The 21,258-nt window shown below is 32.4% G+C and overlaps 1 protein-coding gene across 1 annotated transcript; it reads left to right on the forward strand.

Annotated features, from left to right (window-relative positions):
- Nucleotides 1-3,213: 3,213 nt before the first annotated feature.
- On the forward strand, nucleotides 3,214-6,019 carry LOC140881280 (homeobox-leucine zipper protein HAT5). Its single transcript, XM_073286465.1, has 3 exons — nucleotides 3,214-3,683; nucleotides 3,775-4,148; nucleotides 5,470-6,019. The coding sequence occupies exons 1-3, from the start codon at nucleotides 3,602-3,604 to the stop codon at nucleotides 5,845-5,847; spliced, it is 834 nt and encodes a 277-aa protein (XP_073142566.1). The 5' UTR covers nucleotides 3,214-3,601; the 3' UTR covers nucleotides 5,848-6,019.
- Nucleotides 6,020-21,258: the final 15,239 nt, after the last annotated feature.

The following is a 21,258-nucleotide window of genomic DNA, read 5'->3' on the forward strand; positions in this document are numbered from 1 at the left end:
TTCTAATTTCTATCCAGTGTTTGGGGGAATATTCCCACTAACGCAAAATGATCCCAAACATGTGGATAGTTTTGTTGAAAATTAAACAAATAAATAATATTTCTTTAAATTAAAATCACTACTTTTAGAACGAAAAGGGAAACGAATTAAAATGTTCTTGGTTGGAATAATTAAAATGTTGCTAATCCCACTAGTGACCTGTTCATGATTGGTCACAAGCGCAATAAACTTCACTTTGGATATATATATATATATAGCTCGATATATATGGATATATGGCACTGGAATTTGAAATATGTCGATATATTATACACAGTTTACGTAACTTGCGCTCTATTATATTATTATGTTACGTGTATTCTAAATAAATAAATACTATATATTAATAAGTGGAGCTTACGTGATTTATAATAATGGAGCGTGCGTAAGTGTAAATTATAATTGTTAACATTAAAATCTCAAATAGTACTTCTGAGTTCTGTCCATTTGTTTCGCACATAAATGAGATGCTGCTACTTTTAGGACATTACTCTAAAGATTCATTCAAATATAGATATTGCATTATAACTCAGGTATATCAATAAATATAGCATTTATGTATTTCATTGAGATAGTATCCTAATTAAAATGACATAAAATTGAGCATTTCTCACACGTAAGTACGTAACATGCGCACATATGAAACTATTAATTTCCACTGAAAGTAGTTTATTTATTTATTTTCATTCATTTCTTGAACCCACCACAAAAAAAAAAAAAAAAAAAAAAAGAGAAATGGATTCCATGGGTCCCTGCTGCAACTCTGCAAGTGCTCGATGCTGAATCTGCAAATTTCAAGAAAATGTAGGAACAGTGGCATGCACTCACTACAAATATGAAATACCAACTTTCTTTTTCAAAGAAAATTTTTTAAATTGATAGTATATATATTTACTATGGGATGGTCTCACAGAAAATTGTTCTTAAGATCAATGGTGGAGTCAGAAATATCAATTTATTAAGTCTTTCAATATTTTAATTTTTTGAATCGAGGTGGCTCCGCCACTGCTTAAGATGGATTGATCGGGTTTATATCTGTAGGACCGAGTGCTTGTCTCATCTTTCTCTCAATAATTACACTCCTTACAACTAATGAGAATTGAACCTATGAACTTGACTCTGATACCAATTGTAGGATCGAGCGTTTGTCGCTTTACCAAAAAATATAGTTGGTGGTAATGGAACAACTCAAATCTTTTAAACCGCAAAACAGCACAAACACCATGGTTCGATAGCTCTACCCAGCAGAGAAAGCTGTTATTGTATTTTAACAATATCTGTAATTAAAAGTAATATTTTCGACATAATAAGTTATATTTTTTTCATGGATCGCGGGGTTTCGGACAATTTGTAGCGAGATGAGAATTCTTATGTAAATTAAATGTAACAAACCCAAAAGTAATGCTTTAGCAATGGAATATAAAATTTTATAAATTACACAAAACTTCGGGTCAATTTTTATGATCGATGATATTTCTAAACAGGCTCAGAGATCCAGTTTAATTTCTGTTCTTGTCACCAACATGAGGCAATTAAAAAAAAAAGCGATTCGATATGAGTTTTATGTAGTGTTTGAGAGAGTTTGTAGGAAGCACTTTTCAATTTTTTCTTAACAAAATTTTAAAATTTTTATTTAAAAAAAATCTGAAAAATACTTTCTAAAAATTCTACGAAACACTGCCTTATACTTGTTGTTCTATTGAACCAATTGGATTTTTTCAACAAAAGAAAATAAAGCACCATTTTTTAGCTTGCCCGCGTCCGTGTATTTATTATTCTTCAATCACTTTTTTTTTTTTTATTATATTATTCTTCAATCACAAATTGATTTAAAGACAAAAATTATTGGATGAATTATTTTCCTTGAAAAAGGTATCGTTTTTGTATGTGTGCCAATACACAAACTCCTGCCGTGAATGATAGCTGCATCTTATTACCATATATTTCAAATATATATGAGGTTTTTTGTGCCACAGAAAAAAAAATAATGCTAAAAGTAGAATAAATATCGTATAAAATGATATTTACAACAATTATATTGTGAGATTTGTTATTTTATCGCGAGATTTTGTATTCAATTTATCGTGAGATTTTGATATATTTAATTTTTACATTGTGTTGTAATATTTGTTATACAAAATTTGTTGTACATATAACATTGCTCCAGTAAAAATAGTTTCGAAAAACAAAAATTTATCATAAAATTAATTTACGAAAACGTTTCATATGAGTGTTTCTGTATTTCAATTTGATTCAATAAAATTTTTTTACGGTAAAACTTATAATGATATTATTAAGAGGATTCGAATTGAGTAAATAATTAAGTGTGCATAAAATAGATTTAAAAATTATTTAAGAAATTGTAATGAATATAATTACATTTTGTTATTCTTCCTCGACGACATTTTTATTATATAACTTGCATGTCTTTTTCCCTACTTTTTCGATCATATTATCCATCAATTTATGGTCTAAATCCACTGATTTGCAGTTTTTTATAATGAATTTTTACTAGAGATGGTGAATCGACCAAAAAAGGAATTCGCTTAAAAATAGATGTTGGGACGATAACGTGCATGTAGCTCATTTAACATCAATTTTTCAAATATAATCGACATTCTTAAAAAAAATAAATATATAAATTAATGGACTAAGATGGCGAATCGACCAACAAAACAAATTCGCTTAAAAATAACCGTTGGGACAATGACGTGTAGCTCATATGAGATCAATATCCTAAAATATAGAACGAAATATCGTGTTCAAAACTCAATTATTATAAAATAATTCTTTCTTCCAACTCAAATAAAAATAAAATAAAATTGGACGCGGAGGAAATTTAATTGCAACCGACAATTCCCCGACAGCAGAGCATGGGAACACTTTATAAAGAATTTTTCTCTCTCCATACTGATCTGGCGCTGTCGCATTATGCATTCGTGATATTTTCCAACGGTCCAGATCCTGTCCACGTAAGCACCACCTTCCCCCTCACAACCCCCTGGCGCAAGTTAGTCAACCTCACTAAGCAGCACCCATAATCCACCCCGAATTTCCAATCCAGCCCTCTGCAATCATCACAATACTCCAAAGTCCTCTTGTCCTAAACGGTAATTGCACAGCACAAAAACCACTATAAAACCCCACAGCCTCGTCCCATAGAACTTTAGCACCAAAGAGCCCAAGTGAGATAGATTATATTCCCGAATTACCCCTCTCCGGAGCCTCTGGTTGGGATCCATTCCCTCCGCCGTTGATCGGAATCCGATATCGGTAGTTCCCCCCGCCGGATCTGGGACAATTTGTGCTTCGCATGATGGGATTTTGCATCTGCCCCTTGGAGATTCCGGCGAGGTTACTGTGGAGCACCAGTTTCTTCCGCCACAAATTAATGTTATTCTAACATTTTCGAACGAATCCTCTCCAAATCTCCGAATATAAATCGTACTATATATATATAGCTCTTAAATTCTCTCCGGGAAACTTTGTGTGTGTGTTTGTGTGTGTGTGTGTGTGAATATATTGAGCAGGTGTTAGATCGCCGGAGATCTGAGAAAAGAAAATGGAATCTGGTCGTATTTTCTTCGACCCCTCTTGCCACGGCAACATGCTTTTTCTTGGAAATGGTGAATCCATTTTCCGAGGTACGGATTCGATCATAATTATTTCACTACTCATGTATGTTGTTGTTACCCAGTCGATGGTATGTTTACGCCAGTTTTCGATCCGTACCAGGAGGAAGATCGGGGATGAACATGGACGAAACGTCGAGGAGGCGGCCCTTTTTCAGCACGTCGGAGGAGCTGTACGACGAGGAATACTACGACGAGCAGTTGCCGGAGAAGAAGCGGCGGCTGACTCCTGAGCAGGTGCACTCGCTGGAGAAGAGCTTCGAGGTGGAGAACAAACTGGAGCCGGAGCGGAAGACTCAGCTGGCGAAGAAGCTGGGGTTGCAGCCGAGGCAGGTGGCGGTTTGGTTCCAGAACCGCCGCGCACGGTGGAAGACTAAACAGCTGGAGAGGGATTTCGACCAGCTCAAATCCTCCTACGATTCACTCGCCTCCGATTATGAATCCATTTCCAAGGAAAATGACAAACTCAAAGCTGAGGTAACCTTATTGAATCACGCTTCGATTTCATTTCCAACAATTTAATTTCCTTGCAATATTTATTCCATACTCTAGAGTAAAAGAGATTCAACGAATTGTATAAATAAATTCTTAATATCATTCTTATTATCATCACTAAGAGGGATCATTTATAATTTGGGTCATGGTTTGCAAAACGATCGCGGAGCTAGTTTACTGACACTCTTACGGTTCTTGAGATAGTTAAAATTCAAAAAAATTTGAGAAAAAAGATTCAAAAGAACCTTCTTGGGAAGTATTAATTTGTGTTACACATGGGTAAGTTAAAATTAAATAACCTGAGAGTTTAATATATAAACAAGAGCAATTCTCACCTCTTGAGCTAACTTTTGAGGTGAGTTAGGTCCAAGTCAATTTCTAACATGATATCAGAGACTGTGTTCCATCGTTATGTGTTGAACGGCCCATAGTTGGCCACCCGTTAATATCTCCACGCTCCAGTTTTCATTCCTGGGCGTGAGAGGAGTGTGTTAATATCTCCACGCTTCAGTCGTTTTATTCTGAGCGTGAGAGGAGTGTGCTGGTGTATTAATTTATGTCTCACATCGGTAGGTTAAATAACCTGGGATTTTAATATATAAACAAAGGCAATCCTCACCTCTTGAGCTAACTTTTGAGGTGAGTTAGGTTCAAGTCAATTTCTAACACATTCTTCAACTTTTATCCCGATAACAACGAGATCTTGAGTTCGAAACTTGATCTGTATCTTGTCTCTCAAAATTAAGAAAACAAAGAATGGTAAAGAGGGTGGATGAGCCATCAGATAGACAAATTTCATTTATTTAATTTTATTTGAGAATATAAAATTTTTTAGTCTTTCACACATATTACATATATCATATATGGATTGCTGACTTGCTGTATTGGCGCGATTTCACAATTGATAAGGACGTGTTTGGCTGAGTCGAAAGAATAAGATGCCTTTCTTTGACATGGACTCATCTCTCAAATTTTATTCTTTCATGGATTAAATAGCATCGATCCTACCCCCACTAATTTAAAATAAAGATGAAATTTCAATTATTTAAAGCAAATATGCCTTCTTAATTAGTCTCTAGACTTTGACATATGATTTTACTTAAATTCAATTTGTTTAAAAAATAATCCCACATGTGGAACTAAAGTTTATATTGATTTCTAATTAAATAATAATCAGGATATATTCAAGCTGTTATAGGGTTTTATTATTGAAATTATTTATATAAATACAAGTACATGCCCAAGCTATAATCGTCAAAATGGTAAGACATTTTACATTACAAGGATGATCCTTCCAATACAGGTTCTTTCCTTGATGGAGAAGGCGAAATCCGAAGAACAGCCCGCCGGAGAATCAGCGGCTCATGATCATGCATCGAATCCAGTCCCGACGGACGCACCGCCGTGTCTCCATCTCATGACTATGAAGGTGGAAGACCGGCAAAGCATCGGCAGCGACGGCAGCGCTGTGGTGGACGACGACTGCCTTCAGCTGCTCGACAGCGGCGACTCCTACTTCCCCAGCAGTCACTACCCTGACTGCGTGGTGGCTGCCGAGGAGGACGACGGCAGCGACAATGGCGGCAGCTATTTCAAATACGTTTTCCCCGCGGCTGATCAGCAGCCCCACCACCAAGAAGACGGGGATGGGGAGCCGATCGCCTGGTTTATCTGGACTTAATTTTAGAACATGGGGGCATTATTATATATTCTTATGATTAGTTAATAAAAATAATCAAGTTCCTGGTCTATATGATCAGTATTGGAGAAATGTTCTGATTTGTGCTGGTAATGTGGTAACTAATGTATGGTATATATTCTATCCTAAATCCAAGGGGGTCTTTAATTTGACATAGGTTTTGGGTCTCCTAGAATTATAGAAGTATATATATCTTCAACTTATGCCTTTAATTATTTACCCTTCAAATGTAAATTACAATGTCATTCTCCTTTTCAATAATTGTTTGTATTTTAGGTAAACATTAACAAATTCAGTGTATAACTGTCACCTCGACGCATCAACGAACCTCGAGTCGATTTGGAGGGGTCCGTAAGACCGGACCCTGCATCCAGTCTACACTTGAACATATATCATATTATGGTTTACATTATTACGTGTTTAATCTATATATATATATATATATATATATAGTTTTGATATGATACCCACCTAGGGGTGTTATCGAGCCGAGCCGAGCTCGAGTAGCACACTATTCGAGCTCGAGCTCATATTTTGTTAGAACCTAATGGGAGGGGGGGATTTAGGTTCTATTGGCAATTTTAGCAATTTAAAGCAATTATGCAAGTACGCAAGCGGAAGACTTAAAACAGTTAATAACAAGTGCGGTAAATAAATGTGTAATGTAAATAAAGCAGTAAAAGGGATAAGAGATGTTTATGGAAGTTCGACGATAAATCGTCTACGTCTCCCCTTCTTGGTTAAGATCGATTAACCAAGGATCCACTAGCACTTCAACGTCTTGGCCTTGATGGCTCCAAGGATAGCCGTACAACTCAACATGATCACCGCGCCGATACAACTCGAACACTTGGCCTTAAGGGCTCCAAGGATAGCCTCAACACAACACACTTGGCTTCACACTCAAGTGCTTACAACGATAGCACAACACACTTGGCTTCACACTCAAGTGCTTACAACGATAGCACAACACACTTGGCTTCACACTCAAGTGCTTACAATAATAGCACAACCAACTCACAAACTATTTTTACAAACACTCTCAAATATATCACACAAACACTTTGATAGTGAGAAATTGTTTGCAAAGGAGAGAAGAGATGAGTTGGGATGTCACCAAATGAACTTGGATGACCTCTATTTATAGTTGGAAAAGTTTTGAATCTGATTTGAGTACTTGGAGCGTGTGGTAAGAAGTCAAGAAGTGACAAAAAGTGTTCGGCGCCGCTGCCTTCTTTTTTCCATTACTGAGCGGATTTTGTGGAAAATCATATCTTACAATCTAACCGTTGGATTGATCTGAAATTTGAACTGAAGCTTTAAAACATCCAGATCTTCATTCTAAACGGTAGAGATTTGATTGGAACAGTCAAACATTTCCAGTAATTTTCGGAAGTCGCTTCATCATGTTTTCGAACCTGTTCTGTGCAACAAATTTGAAAAATTTATATCTCTTAATCCATCCGTTGGATTGACCTGAAATTTGGACAGAAGCTTTATAACATCATAATACTGAATCTGATCGGTGAAGATTTGATTTGGATTTTTCAAACATTCCCAGTTATTTTCTGAAGTCGAATCTTCATGGTTTCGTTCCTTGCAGAAGTGGGTACTGTGCAGCATATATGGAAAAATTCATATCTCTCATTCTAGCCGTTGGATTGCTCTCAAATTTGGACAGTACTTGTAACACTTCTTTATCTAGATTTTGACTGGTGGAGATCCGATTTGGAGTCATAAAAAATTTCCAGTAATTTTCGAAAGTTGTTGCTTCATACTTTGGCTTCTTCTTGTCTTTTTCTTCATATCTCTTAACAATGTTCCATCCATTCAATGAGCAATACAAGACTTTATAAATACATGTATAGCTTCAAAATAACTTCCAATAATTTATTTTTCAATAAATCTAATCTGCAAAATCTCACTTTAAATGGTTAGTAACAATTAACCGAGTTTTGTAATCATCAAAACATAATATTATGAGACTTGTTAATGCATTAAAAACATTAATCTCATCACACGAGATTTGTATGCGTTTAAGGCGTAACAATTTCCCCTTTTTTGATGATCACAAAACTTGGTTAAATAGGAGAAATAAATGTACAATATTAAATAAACAATTTAAATTTGCACAATATAATTGCATGAATAAAACTCCCCCTAAATTAAACAATTAGCTAAGAAGAGAATGTTTATCAAATAACCAATTTTATTCTCCATGCATTTAACCGAACTAACTCTCCCCCTTAGTTAAAGTATTTAACCAAACTAATTCTCCCCCTTTTTGTGATAATCAAAAAGATTGGAAAAATAAATGCAAAACAAGAGAATTGAAATATAATTTCTAAAAAGCAACACATAAATTTCACATAAAACGTGAGCTTTATAACTTTGAATAAATATAATTAATTTTTATTATCCAACATTAAATTGCTCGAATTTAATATTAAATTCCCCCTTAATATGATATTAAATTTAAACTTATGTCTACAAGCGATTACAACTCAATCATGCCAAGTTCACCACGCAAACGAATAAAAGTATTTTCATCTAGTGGTTTTGTAAAAATATCAGCAATTTGATTAGTTGTGTCAACATATTGAAGTTCAACTTCATTTCGTTCGATGTGGTCACGAATAAAATGATGACGAATGTCAATATGTTTGGTGCGCGAATGTTGAATCGGATTCTTTGTTAGACATATGGCGCTTGTGTTGTCACAGAAAATAGAGATTTTTGAAAAAGAGACGCCATAGTCGAGCAATTGATGCTTCATCCAAAGAATTTGCGCACAACAACTACCAGCAGCCATATATTCGGCTTCGGTCGTTGACAACGCAACACAGTTTTGCTTTTTGGAAAACCAAGAAACTAAACAGTTTCCTAAAAAAAAAACAGGTTCCACTAGTGCTTTTTCTATCCACCTTATATCCACCAAAGGCGGCATCGCAATAAGCTTTTAAATCAAAGAAAGAATTTTTCGAATACCACAAGCCGAGATTTGGAGTATTTGAAAGATATTTGAAAATGCGTTTTAAGGCGAACAAATGTGATTCCTTTGGACATGATTGAAATCGTGCACACAAGCAAACACTAAACATAATGTCTGGTCTACTAGCAGTAGCATATAATAAGGAGCCAATCATACTACGAAAGGAAGATTGATCTACAGATTTACCATTTTCATCCTTGTCGAGTCTGATTGCTGTGCTCATTGGTGTGGATGATGATTTTGTGTTCTCCATCCCAAACTTCTTTAGAATCTCCTTGATGTATTTGCTTTGGTTCACAAAGAACCCATCTTTGCACTGTTTGATTTGCAATCCGAGGAAATAATTAAGTTCCCCCATCATGCTCATCTCAAAGTGATCCTGCATCAACTTAGAGAATTCTTGACAAAGAGTTTCATTAGTAGAACCAAAAATTATATCATCAACATAAATTTGCACAATCAATAAATCATCTTTGACATGTTTGGTAAACAAAGTAATATCAATATTTCCTCTTGAAAAATCATTTGAAATAAGAAAAGTTGATAGTTTTTCATACCAAGCTCGAGGAGCTTGTTTCAAATCATACAAAGCTTTGTTTAGTCTATACACATGATCAGGTAATAATGCATCAACAAAACCATCGGGTTGTTCAATATAAACTTCCTCTTTCAATTCACCGTTAAGAAATGCACTCTTAACATCCATTTGAAATAACTTAAAATTTCTAGAGCAAGCAAAAACAAGTAACATGCGAATAGATTCTAGTCTAGCAACAGGCGCATAAGTCTCATCATAATCAATGTCTTCTTCTTGACTATATCTTTTAGCTACAAGCCTAGCTTTATTTCTAGTGATAGTGTCATGCTCGTCAAGTTTATTCCTAAACACCCATTTAGTTCCTATGATAGATCTATCGTGCGGCCTAGGAACAAGATTCCAAACATTATTGCGTTTAAACTCATTCAACTCATCTTGCATAACAATAATCCAAGAATCATCTAATAAAGCATCATCAATACACTTAGGTTCAACATGCGAAACAAAAGCAAGATGATTGCAAATATTATTAAGAGAAGAACGAGTGGCTACTCCCTTCGAAGGACTTCCGATGATAAGATCCATTGGGTGATCTTTGTGAAGCGTCCAATCCTTCGAAAGTGGTGTTTCCTCAACGGAAACATCTATATCATTTAGGCTTGAGGAAGCCAACTCTTCTTCGAGTAATTCTACATCATCAATGTTAGTGCGAACAATAGTAGACATAGATTCATAAAAAATAGCATGCATAGATTCTTCAACAAGTAAAGTGCGTTTATTAAAAACTTTAAAGGCCTTACTTGAGGTAGAATATCCGAGAAAGATACCTTTGTCGGATTTGGAATCAAATTTGCCAAGGTTGTCCTTACCATTGTTATGTATGTAGCATTTGGAACTGAAAGCTCGAAAGTAAGAAATGTTAGGCTTTCTCCCTCTCCATAATTCATATGGAGTTTTCTTGAGAATTGGCCTTATTGATACACGATTGATAATGTAACAGGCAGTGTTCATTGCTTCTGCCCAAAAATATTTTGGTAGAGAATGCTCACATATCATGGTCCTCTCAATCTCCACAAGTGTCCTATTTTTCCTCTCAACGACCCCGTTTTGTTAAGGAGTCCTAGGACAAGAAAAATTATGACCGATGCCTTTCTCTTCACAAAAGTTTGAAAAACTCTCATTTTGAAATTCAGTTCCGTGGTCACTACGGATCTGCTTTATTGAAAGATTTTTCTCATTCTCAACACGTTTCACAAAAGTTTTAAAATAATCAAAGGCATCATTTTTGTGGGCTAAAAACAATGTCCACGTGAATCGTGAGAAATCATCAACAATGACAAATGCATAAAGCTTCCCTCCTAGGCTAGCATTCCTCGAGGGACCACATAGATCTAGGTGAAGAAGTTCAAGGGGCATAAAAGTTGATATAAAATTTTTGCTTTTAAAAGATTTCCTTGTATGTTTGCCAAGTTGACATCCATCACAAATAGAATCTAATTTTAAATTGAGTTTTGGCATACCAACAACTAAATCAAGTTTAAAAAGTTTTTCTATGGTACTAGGACCAACATGACCTAGTCGTCTATGCCAAAGAATGTTGTCATCAACATTCAAAGATACAAGGCTTTTAATATTTGATAAAGATAAATTATTTAAAGAAACCTTGTATACATTTTCACTTCTATAACCTTTAAAATTTATGGATTTGTCAGTCATGAGTGATATGGTGCAGTGTTGGGGAGTGAATTTGACTTCATAACCTCTATCGCACAATTGAATTATGCTTAGTAGATTATGTTTAAGCCCATTCACTAGGAGTACATCATCAATCAAGCAAGATTTAGATATACCTATTGAGCTGATTCTTTCGACAACTCCTTTGCTGTTGTCTCCAAAGGTGACAGTTCCCTTCTCCTTTGGTTTGATGGATTGTAGAAGCTCCTTGTTTCCCGTCATATGTCTAGAACATCCACTTTCTAGATACCATATGCTAGGGAGAACATTTTTCCTATTCCCTACAAAAAATTTATTTTGGTACCCTTTAGTTCTTTTGGGTCCACAGTGTTAGAAAATAGAGATACAAAATAGACTTCTTAGAGTTCAGTCTCTCATAGCAACATCATCTCCACTTTCTAAGAGTGCTCCCAGTAGTAGGTAGGGCTATGCCTCTTTAAAAACCTATTTTCTTGGACAGAGCAGCGTTCATCAGGAAGACCAGTCGCATCAAGGCAATTTAAACCGATCTATGATGAACTCCCTTAGATCATGATCTCATAATGCCAACTGATGAGTTGTTAAGTACTCTTAGGCCTCCATTTCATATAGCTCTTTTGATTATATTGAAATCTTAAAGATCTACATTTATGTCTAACATGTCCTATTTTACAACAATAAGAGCATGTAGGGGGTAATCTCATTTTTGCCTTTGCAATTAGGCTAGTAAAGTCAATTGATTTCTTACCATACCCTATTCCACCCTTATCAAAACTACATTTCTGCATGCTAAGTAAGTTACTCAATTTATTACTACTAATATTGAACTTATCAAATGATTTTTCTAAGTGAGCTATGTCATCCTTTAATCTTAGGTTTTCATGCTTCTTAGAATCTAATTCATTTTTAAGAAGTTTATTTTTTTTTCTAAGGGTTTTAGCCATATCAAACATAAGTTTATATTCTTGAAGTATTTCATCATAAGATGGTACCTCATCATTGTCGTCGGAGGTGATGTCATCATCTTTGGCCATGAGACAAAGGTTGGCTTCCTCATCGTCGTCATCGCTATCGCTCCAAGTGGCTATGAGTGCTTTCTTCTTGCCTTTGTCATATTTCTTTCTGAGAGGGCACTCATTTGCATAATGCCCTTGTTGTTGACAATTGTAGCAAGTAACTTCCTTATCCGTCTTCTTTTTGAAGTTGTTTTCTCGCATGAATTTTTTGAATTTTCTTGCGAAGAGAGCCATATCATCATCTTCTTCTTCGACTTGGGTGGATAAGGCAATCCCCTTTGCCTTGGTTTTCTCATCCTCCTTCTTTGACTCTTTTCTTGTAGCCACTTCCAACTCATAGGTTTTTAGTGTCCCATGTAGTTGATCAAGATCGTAGGATGCGTTGTCGCCTTTGTTGGACTCAATGATGGCCGTCCTCTTGGCATCCCACTCCTGGGTAGGGCGCGTAGAGCTCTTCTCCAAACTTGCTTGGATGGATACTTTTCTCCAAGTTGGGCTAACTCATTGATGATTTGAGTAAGCCTTCGGAACATTGTGTCGACGTCCTCATTGGTTTCCATCTCAAATGTTTCGTATTTGAGTTGGAGTAGATCGATCTTCGTCTCTTTGACTTGATTAGTCCCTTCATGGCATATCTCCAACTTGTCCTATATTTCTTTAGCGGATGAGCACATCGAGATCCGGTTGTACTCGTTCATATCTAAGGAACAATGAAGAATATTCATGGCTTTAGCATTTTGAGATAAAAGTTTCATATCCTCCTTGGAAAAGTCGTCCATTCCCTTAGGAATTTTGACACCCTCAACCTCTTTAGTAGGTATGTAGGGACCTTTCACAGTAACCTTCCAAAGGTCATAGTCTACGGATTGGATATATAGGGACATTCGGTTTTTCCCATACCCATAGTTTATGCCATTGAAAAGAGGAGGACGATTTGTTGATTGCCCTTGAGCATAGTCGCTCGCTAGATTTGCCATAGAGCCTTTTTGAAAATATTTTGTAAAAAGATGGCTCTGATACCACTTGTTAGAACCTAATGGGGAAGGGGGGGGGGATTTAGGTTCTATTGGCAACTTTAGTAATTTAAAGCAATTATGCAAGTACGCAAGTGGAAGACTTAAAGCAGTTAATAATAAGTGCGGTAAATAAATGTGTAATGTAAATAAAGCAGTAAAAGGGATAAGAGATGTTTATGGAAGTTCGACGATAAATCGTCTACGTCTCCCCTTTTTGGTTAAGATCGATTAACCAAGGATCCACTAGCACTTCAACGTCTTGGCCTTGATGGCTCCAAGGATAGCCGTACAACTCAACACGATCACCGCGCCGATACAACTAGAACACTTGGCCTTAAGGGCTCCAAGGATAGCCTCAACACAACACACTTGGCTTCACACTCAAGTGCTTACAACGATAGCACAACATACTTGGCTTCATACTCAAGTGCTTACAACGATAGCACAACACACTTGGATTCACACTCAAGTGCTTACAATAATAGCACAACCAACTCACAAAATATTTTTACAAACAATCTCAAATATATCACACAAACACTTTGATAGTGAGAAATTGCTTGCAAAGGAGAGAAGATATGAGTTGGGATGTCACCAAATGAACTTGGATGGCCTCTATTTATAGTTGGAAAAGTTTTGAATCTGATTTGAGTGCTTGGAGCGTGTGGTAAGAAGTCAAGAAGTGACAAAAAGTGTTCGGCGCCGCTGCCTTCTTTTTCCCAGCACTGAGCGGATTTTGTGGAAAAATCATATCTTCCAATCTAACCGTTGGATTGATCTAAAATTTGAACTAAAGCTTTAAAACATCCAGATCTTCATTCTGAACGGTGGAGATTTGATTTGAACAGTCAAAAATTTCCAGTAATTTTCGGAAGTCGCTTCATCATGTTTTTGAACCTGTTCTGTGCAACAAATTTGAAAAATTCATATCTCTTAATCCATCCGTTGGATTGACCTAAAATTTGGACAAAAGCTTTATAACATCATAATACTTAATCTGATCGGTGAAGATTTATGATAGTTAACATAATTAAATTTAACATCTTAATTAACAGTTACTAATAATTTATAATTAAATCATTATTTTTTAACAAATTTTATTAAACTAATGTAGTATATTTGTAAACAAACTAACACTAAAAAAATAAGTAATAAATTAAACCAAGTGAAATATTTATAAGTAGAATAATCTATACAATATTATAAAGGGTGTGCATTACATAGAAACTGATTTGGTTGGTTATTGACACACCAAATTTTTTTTTACCACCTTTGCCCCTTGTAATGTATTCTTATTTGAGATTTAAAATTTAAAATTAGGCTATAAAAAAGAACGGCTTTTAAAATTCCAATTGTAAAAGAATTACATTTAATTTCTTCTTGAAATAAAGACGTCTTACACACGCAACGCGTGTGCAACAAACGGCTAGTTATATATTATATATTTAACTATATTAACTTTTCAATATCATTTTAATCTACATCATTGGCTTTATTATGTCTATAATATACTATATTATAATAGATGTGGGTCTTATACTAACCGTTTTTGTATATCAAATCACATCAAATTTTTTCTCATTTTATTTTATTTTATTTATATTTGAACTTAACTCTTTAAAGTAAATTATAGTAAAAAAAAAAGAGCAAGATTTGTATCCACTTAAATTAATATGTCATTTGGTGTCAAAAAATATTGAAAAAAATGTTATAATTAGAAGTATTAATATAAATAAGACAATGATAATTATTGATTGGAGAGACCATCATTTTTAGTTATTATTGGAAATATAATGCATCTGAAAATTATTGTGTATAAAATTATTGATAATTAATTAATTAAGTACTTAGGACAAATTTTCGGTTATTTTACTTTAAATATGTGTGTCATTAGTAGTAATGATCCTTTATTAGTATGAGGTAAATTATGCAGCAAAAAAAAAAAATCTTGTGATTATGTTTTTGATTTTATAAACATTATATTGAATTTATAAAGTTAACCCTATATATTATTGTAGCATATATAAGCGCAATCAATGAATAAACTATTTTGATATAGTTTATTTGTTATTAAAATTATTAGCCTCATTTCGCACTACTAAAATAAAAAATAACAAATTAATCATTTAAAACTAAAAAACTTACACTACTACAAAAGTTGTATTTAAATAATATATATATATATATATATATATATATATACATTTATATATTATTAAGAATAAGTTCACATTTAATATAATAATAAAAGCACACTATATTAGTAAGAAAATAAAAATACTATTAATATTTCTTATTATTTTTCATTTTTTTTTCTTTGAAGTAATAATTATTTGACATAAATAATAACTTTATTTGAAATATTTTTTAAAATTTATTGATGAAAATGAATTTTATTTATTTTAAATGTGTATATATATATATATACATATATTAATGTAACAAAATAAAAAACTAAAAAATTTGTGGTTGTATAAAGTTAATTTTTTTTTAAAAAAAATATGATAACTTATAAATTATTTTATCAATTATATCATAAAAATTTATTTGTCAATTTTTATTTTTTATCATATATGTTATCCGGCTATTCAAATATTTGAATTAAATCATGTTATAATTTTTTAAATCATATATTATTATCATTAAATATTATAGTTATTGATATAAATCATAAATTAAAAAGCACAAAATAGTTCAAAATTTTCAAATTTTTGAATAATATTTTTTATTTTGATATTAGGAAAAGAACGAAAAAATACATGAAGATAAATAAATAATAAATATATAATATATATATATATATATATATATATATAGTTGTATTTTGAGCATTAACGTTTAATTTGTATGTCCATGATTTTCATAAAGTTATTAAAAGTTCATTGACATTTTGAATAACACTAGACTTTTGTAAAGTTTTTAAAAGTCGAGTTTGAATATCACTTGACTTTTAAAACTCTAAAAAAGTCTATTTTGAATACCACTAGATTTCTATAGAGTATATAAAAGTCGTGATTGAATACCACTAGACTTCTAGATGCAAAAAAAGTCATTAATTATTCTCATTGAATACAAAAGTTCATTTGACAAAAACAAACATTCGTTTTTTACAAATTTGTTAAGAAAAAATTTATAATAATTTATTTTTAAAATTACAAATAATATCTAAATATACACGATATTCACAAGCACCAAATGCATGGAGACGTGAATCGTTGGAGATCCAGGCAAGACGATCGCTCACGTATTTGACCAAATGTCGATTAGTTTAACTGGAATATTGATTGAGTACTTTTTGGAATATTAGTTTACTTATTGAGTTATAAGCATAACGAATATGATCAATTATTACATTGGATATAGACGAGATAGTTACCATTATTCATTCATTGCCTTTTAATTAGGCATGCCGATAATTTGGAGTGCTATCCGTGGCATTCAAATAAGACGCTAATATTCCGGCCGCAGTCATTTCATTCGTGGCATTCAAGACTTTTCCTTCTCACTAATCACTTTTAAAAAAATAATAATAATAAAAAGGAAAGAAAAAGAAAAAATAAAAAGAAAAAGAAAAAGAAAATTTCAAATTCACGTTCTATCTTAAAATTTAAACACAACTTTCTTTCTGGCTAATCTATTATATCAAAGTATATATTTAAATATAATAGTCATTGATAAATATAATATAAATAAATATTTCGGATCAAATATACCACTCGGTCAATTGACCTCATTCGGGTGCCACATATATCAATGTCCGATTATGAAATATATATTTTATTGGTGGGCAAAATAAATTTCTCCTCCTGTTATTAATTTGTATTTTTTTTATTTTTATCCAATTAATAGTGAATTATATTTATATTTTTAGTCTTGTAATTTGTATTTTTTTTATTTTTAGTCATGTTAATTATAAATTTCTAATTTTACTCCTATATACTTTATATTGTTTCATTTTTTATCATTTAAATTTTATTTGCTTTCATTTTTGTTCTTTTTTCTGACCTCAATACATGATAGAATTCGATTAAAAAAGATCAAAAATAAAAATAACATATAAGTTAAAAGATAGAAAATGGAAACAAATACATTTACAAGACTACAAATGAAAATAAACCATAACATGGCCAAAATTGAAAGGAAAAAAATCCAATAACAAGACAAAAAATATAGTTCCCCTTCATGGGTGAAATATACATTTTCTATTGGATATTAGTTATTCGATTGATTAAAATTGTTCATGTTATAATAAGTGGTTAGAAGTTAAAAAAGGGGTTCAAATTCATAATAATAAATTTACTAGTTTTTTTGTTAAAATCTACTTGACAATAGATTTAAAATCTCAACCACTTATTTTTTAAGTCAGATTTCAAATTCATCGTAATATGTATCCTCTCAAATCATCCTTTCAAAATCCTTTAGGCTGTGTTTTGATTATTGAAGTATTTAAAATATATTTTAATGTATTTTTGTTGTTTAAAGAGAAATCCATAAATTTCATGTTAATTGACATAAATTTCAAATACGCGTATAAGTTAATAATATTATTTAAAATTCATTTTTTTTATTATAAATAATAAAAAACATCAAGGAGTAGATTTAAGATTTAATATATTGTTTTATTGTAAACAATAAAACAATCAAAATTAAACTCATTGATTTCAAACTCATCAATCCAAACATAACCTTAGGTCATGCTTGGTAGGATGGAATGAGGTGGGAATGGAATGAGTATTCCAACCCTCATTCCAAATCTCGTGCTTGGTAAATAAATAAAAGTAGGAATCCTCATTTCTATGGAATACTCATTCCCAAATTCATGGGAATAGTGATTCCTTTGATTATATCAAGGAATCACAATTCCATTCCTTATTCTATCTACTATTTTATTTTATCTTCCAAAATTATCTGATGATATTTTTTTTAACGTGATAAAATCATATTTTTTTTCTTCTCATCTATATTATCTTCTTTTTTTCCATTTATATCGTCTCCCGCCATATTCTTTCATTTTATACATATCTTTCCTTTACTCTCTCAATTTTTTCACGTCTCTCGAAGGTAAATTTAAATTAATTTTCACCACCTTGTCTTTTTATATGTAATCTATGAAAACTTTCGTTCTTCATAACATCTCCTTTCTTGGTGGGTTTTTATTTTAATTTTGAGATGCTTTTCGTATTGTTCTTGATTGTTTATTGTGTGCCAATTTGTCTATGTTTTCTTCGCCATCTTAAAATATATATGTTACTTCTAATTTTGCTTTTGGACTAATATTTTTTATCGTATAAATAAAGGGTGTTTTCTTCTTCCTAATAAATTTGTTTTTGTGTTGCGAAACATAGCTTTAATCTTTGTTTGATATCTCAATTTGTATGCTTGTCATAGTTGCGACCAGTAGCATGGTGGCAAAAATTAACAAATAAATGGGATTTGATTTAATTAATTATCCTTTATGATTATTAACTAGAAAATGAAGTTTTAAAAGTATATAATATGTTTCAACAAGTAGGAATTTATCGTGTTAATTTTTTTGGACTAACCCAGCTAATATATTTTTTTTTTAATATATTTGCAGCTATGGCAAGATTAAGTTTAGCAACAAAAAAACTGGCAAGAAAAAAGAAATACATAGCAATGATATCTTTTTGGTTGAATATAATGCAGTTAGTAAATTGGTTTTGGATAATTGTTCTTAAATTTATAGAAAATCACAATAGGTTTATTATTTCAAGGTCAATACATGAACGTAATTTTTATGAGAGGAGAAAATATATTGAAAAAATAATTTATGCAAACGATAGAGTATGTTACAATTTAATTAGAATGAATAGGACAACTTTTGTTCGTTTATGCTCTAAACTTGAAGCAATAGGTATAATTTCATCGACCAATAATATGTTAGTGGATGAACAAGTTGCATTGACATTGCATATTTTGGCTCATCACGTAAAACATAGAGTTATAAATGCTAATTTTGAACGTTTCGGGGAAACAATTAGTAGATATTTCAAAAAAAAAGTGATAAATGCTCTAATTAGACTTCAAGGAGAACTACTTAAGAAAGCCGAGGCAGTGCCTGATGACTCTACGGATGAGAGATGGAAATATTTTAAGGTATTTTAGTTAGTTTATATTTATTATATAGAAGTTAGTTTATATATGTTATAATATACTTATTAGAGATTTTTTAATGATAGGGGTGTTTAGGGGCTCTAGATGGCACTCATATCAAGGTTCGTGTGTCTTCAGAAGACAAACCAAAATATCGCACACGCAAAAATGAAATCGCTACTAATGTATTAGGAGTGTGCTCCCATGATATGCAATTTATCTATGTGTTGACCGGTTGGGAAGGATCAGCCGCTGATGGTAGAGTTCTAAGAGATGCTATAAGTAGGAGAAATGGTTTAGTTGTTCCTCGTGGTATGATTCATCCATCATAATTTTTTGAAAATTAACATAACTAGTGATCTATTGAAGACAAACTCATTAATTGTTGTATATTTTTTTAAGACATCAACCTACTACTTATAAAGAATTATTCAACATGAAACATTTTTCTGCTAGAAATGTAATAGAGAGATTGTTTGGAATGTTAAAGAGTCGTTGGGGAATCCTTAGAAGTCCCTCGTATTATCCAATTAAAATTCAAAATCGCATCATCATGGCATGTTTTTTACTTCATAATTTTATAAGACAAGAAATGGGTGGTTATCAATCAGATAATGATAGTCCACTAGTTCAAGAAGAACAAGAGGAAAGCCTAAACACTAATGTCGTTGATGCAGAAAAACTTGTTACTGTAATTGAGCCTTCTAACGAATGGACTGAATTTAGAAGAAATCTTGCAGATAATATGTTCAATACTTGGGCAGCTCAAAGAAATCATATATGATTTGTTTTGTTATAGAATAAATAGATTGGATTGTTGGTGCAATGAAATTTTTTGTTAAATATTTTTATTTTTTAATTAGTGTTATTTTTTGTTTTTTCTCGTAATTTTTTTTTATGTAGATAGTGCGAAAAACATTTTTTTCTTTTATAATTCTATCATTTTATTGGCTTATTTAATGAAGAATGAACAATCAAAACCAAGATCAGAGAGGTCTAGGCAAGAACAAGAGAAAATGGAAGCATGAAGAAGATGCCAAACTTGTTGAAGCACTTTTAGATATGGTAAATCTTGGAGCATATAAAGCAGAAAATGGTTTCAAGCCTGGATATCTTAATTATGTTGAGGAGAAGATGCAAGTTTCTTTACCCAATTCAGGTTTGAAGGCCAAACCACATATTGAATCAAGAATTAAGGTCTTCAAGAGAGATTTTCATATTGTTTATGATATGTTGAATGGCCCCAATATAAGTGGTTTTGGTTATGATCCAATAAAAAAATGTATTACTGCAGAAAAAGCCGTATGGGATTTATATATTCAGGTTTGCATATTTAGTTGGTTATATATTTTCTCATATTGTTGATTATTTAGTGACTATTACAAAAACTATTATTTTTCCAGAGTCATCCTACTCATTCAGCATGGAGAAACAAGTCATTCCCATTCTATGACGAGCTAATTATCATTTTCGGAAAAGATCAAGCAACAGGGTTGAGCGCCGAAAATTCCGTTGATATGATGGAAGAGATACAAAGAGAAGAACCCAATAATAACAATGGTATTGAAACACCGGTAGAAGATGGTCTTGAAGATTTTGATAATTATAATTCATTTTCTCCTATGCAATCTCCAAGAAGTGAAGGATTTCACAACCAAAAGAAGCGAAAGAGAAGCAAAAGCAATGATAACATGATTTCCATGGTAGATATTAAAGATGCGGCTTCAATTATTGGAAGTGAAATTAGCAAAGCAAGACAAGTTTTTGCGAAAGCAATTGGAGTTGATGCAGAAATTTCAGAAAAACGGCAAAAAATTAATTCTGAGATAAGAAAGATTCCTAATCTTACTGCTGGAGAAATCGTGAAAGCAGTGTGTCTCATAGCAAAATCTGACGAGTTAATTGAAGTGTTTTTTAGCATGTTGGAACAAGAAAAGGAGCAGTTGGTTGAAGCTATTAACAATGGTGCTGTCTAAAGTTTTTGAAAAAATAAAAGAATAGTTG

Source organism: Henckelia pumila, chromosome 2, assembly GCF_033568475.1.
Source record: "Henckelia pumila isolate YLH828 chromosome 2, ASM3356847v2, whole genome shotgun sequence".
Taxonomy (NCBI): domain Eukaryota; kingdom Viridiplantae; phylum Streptophyta; class Magnoliopsida; order Lamiales; family Gesneriaceae; genus Henckelia; species Henckelia pumila.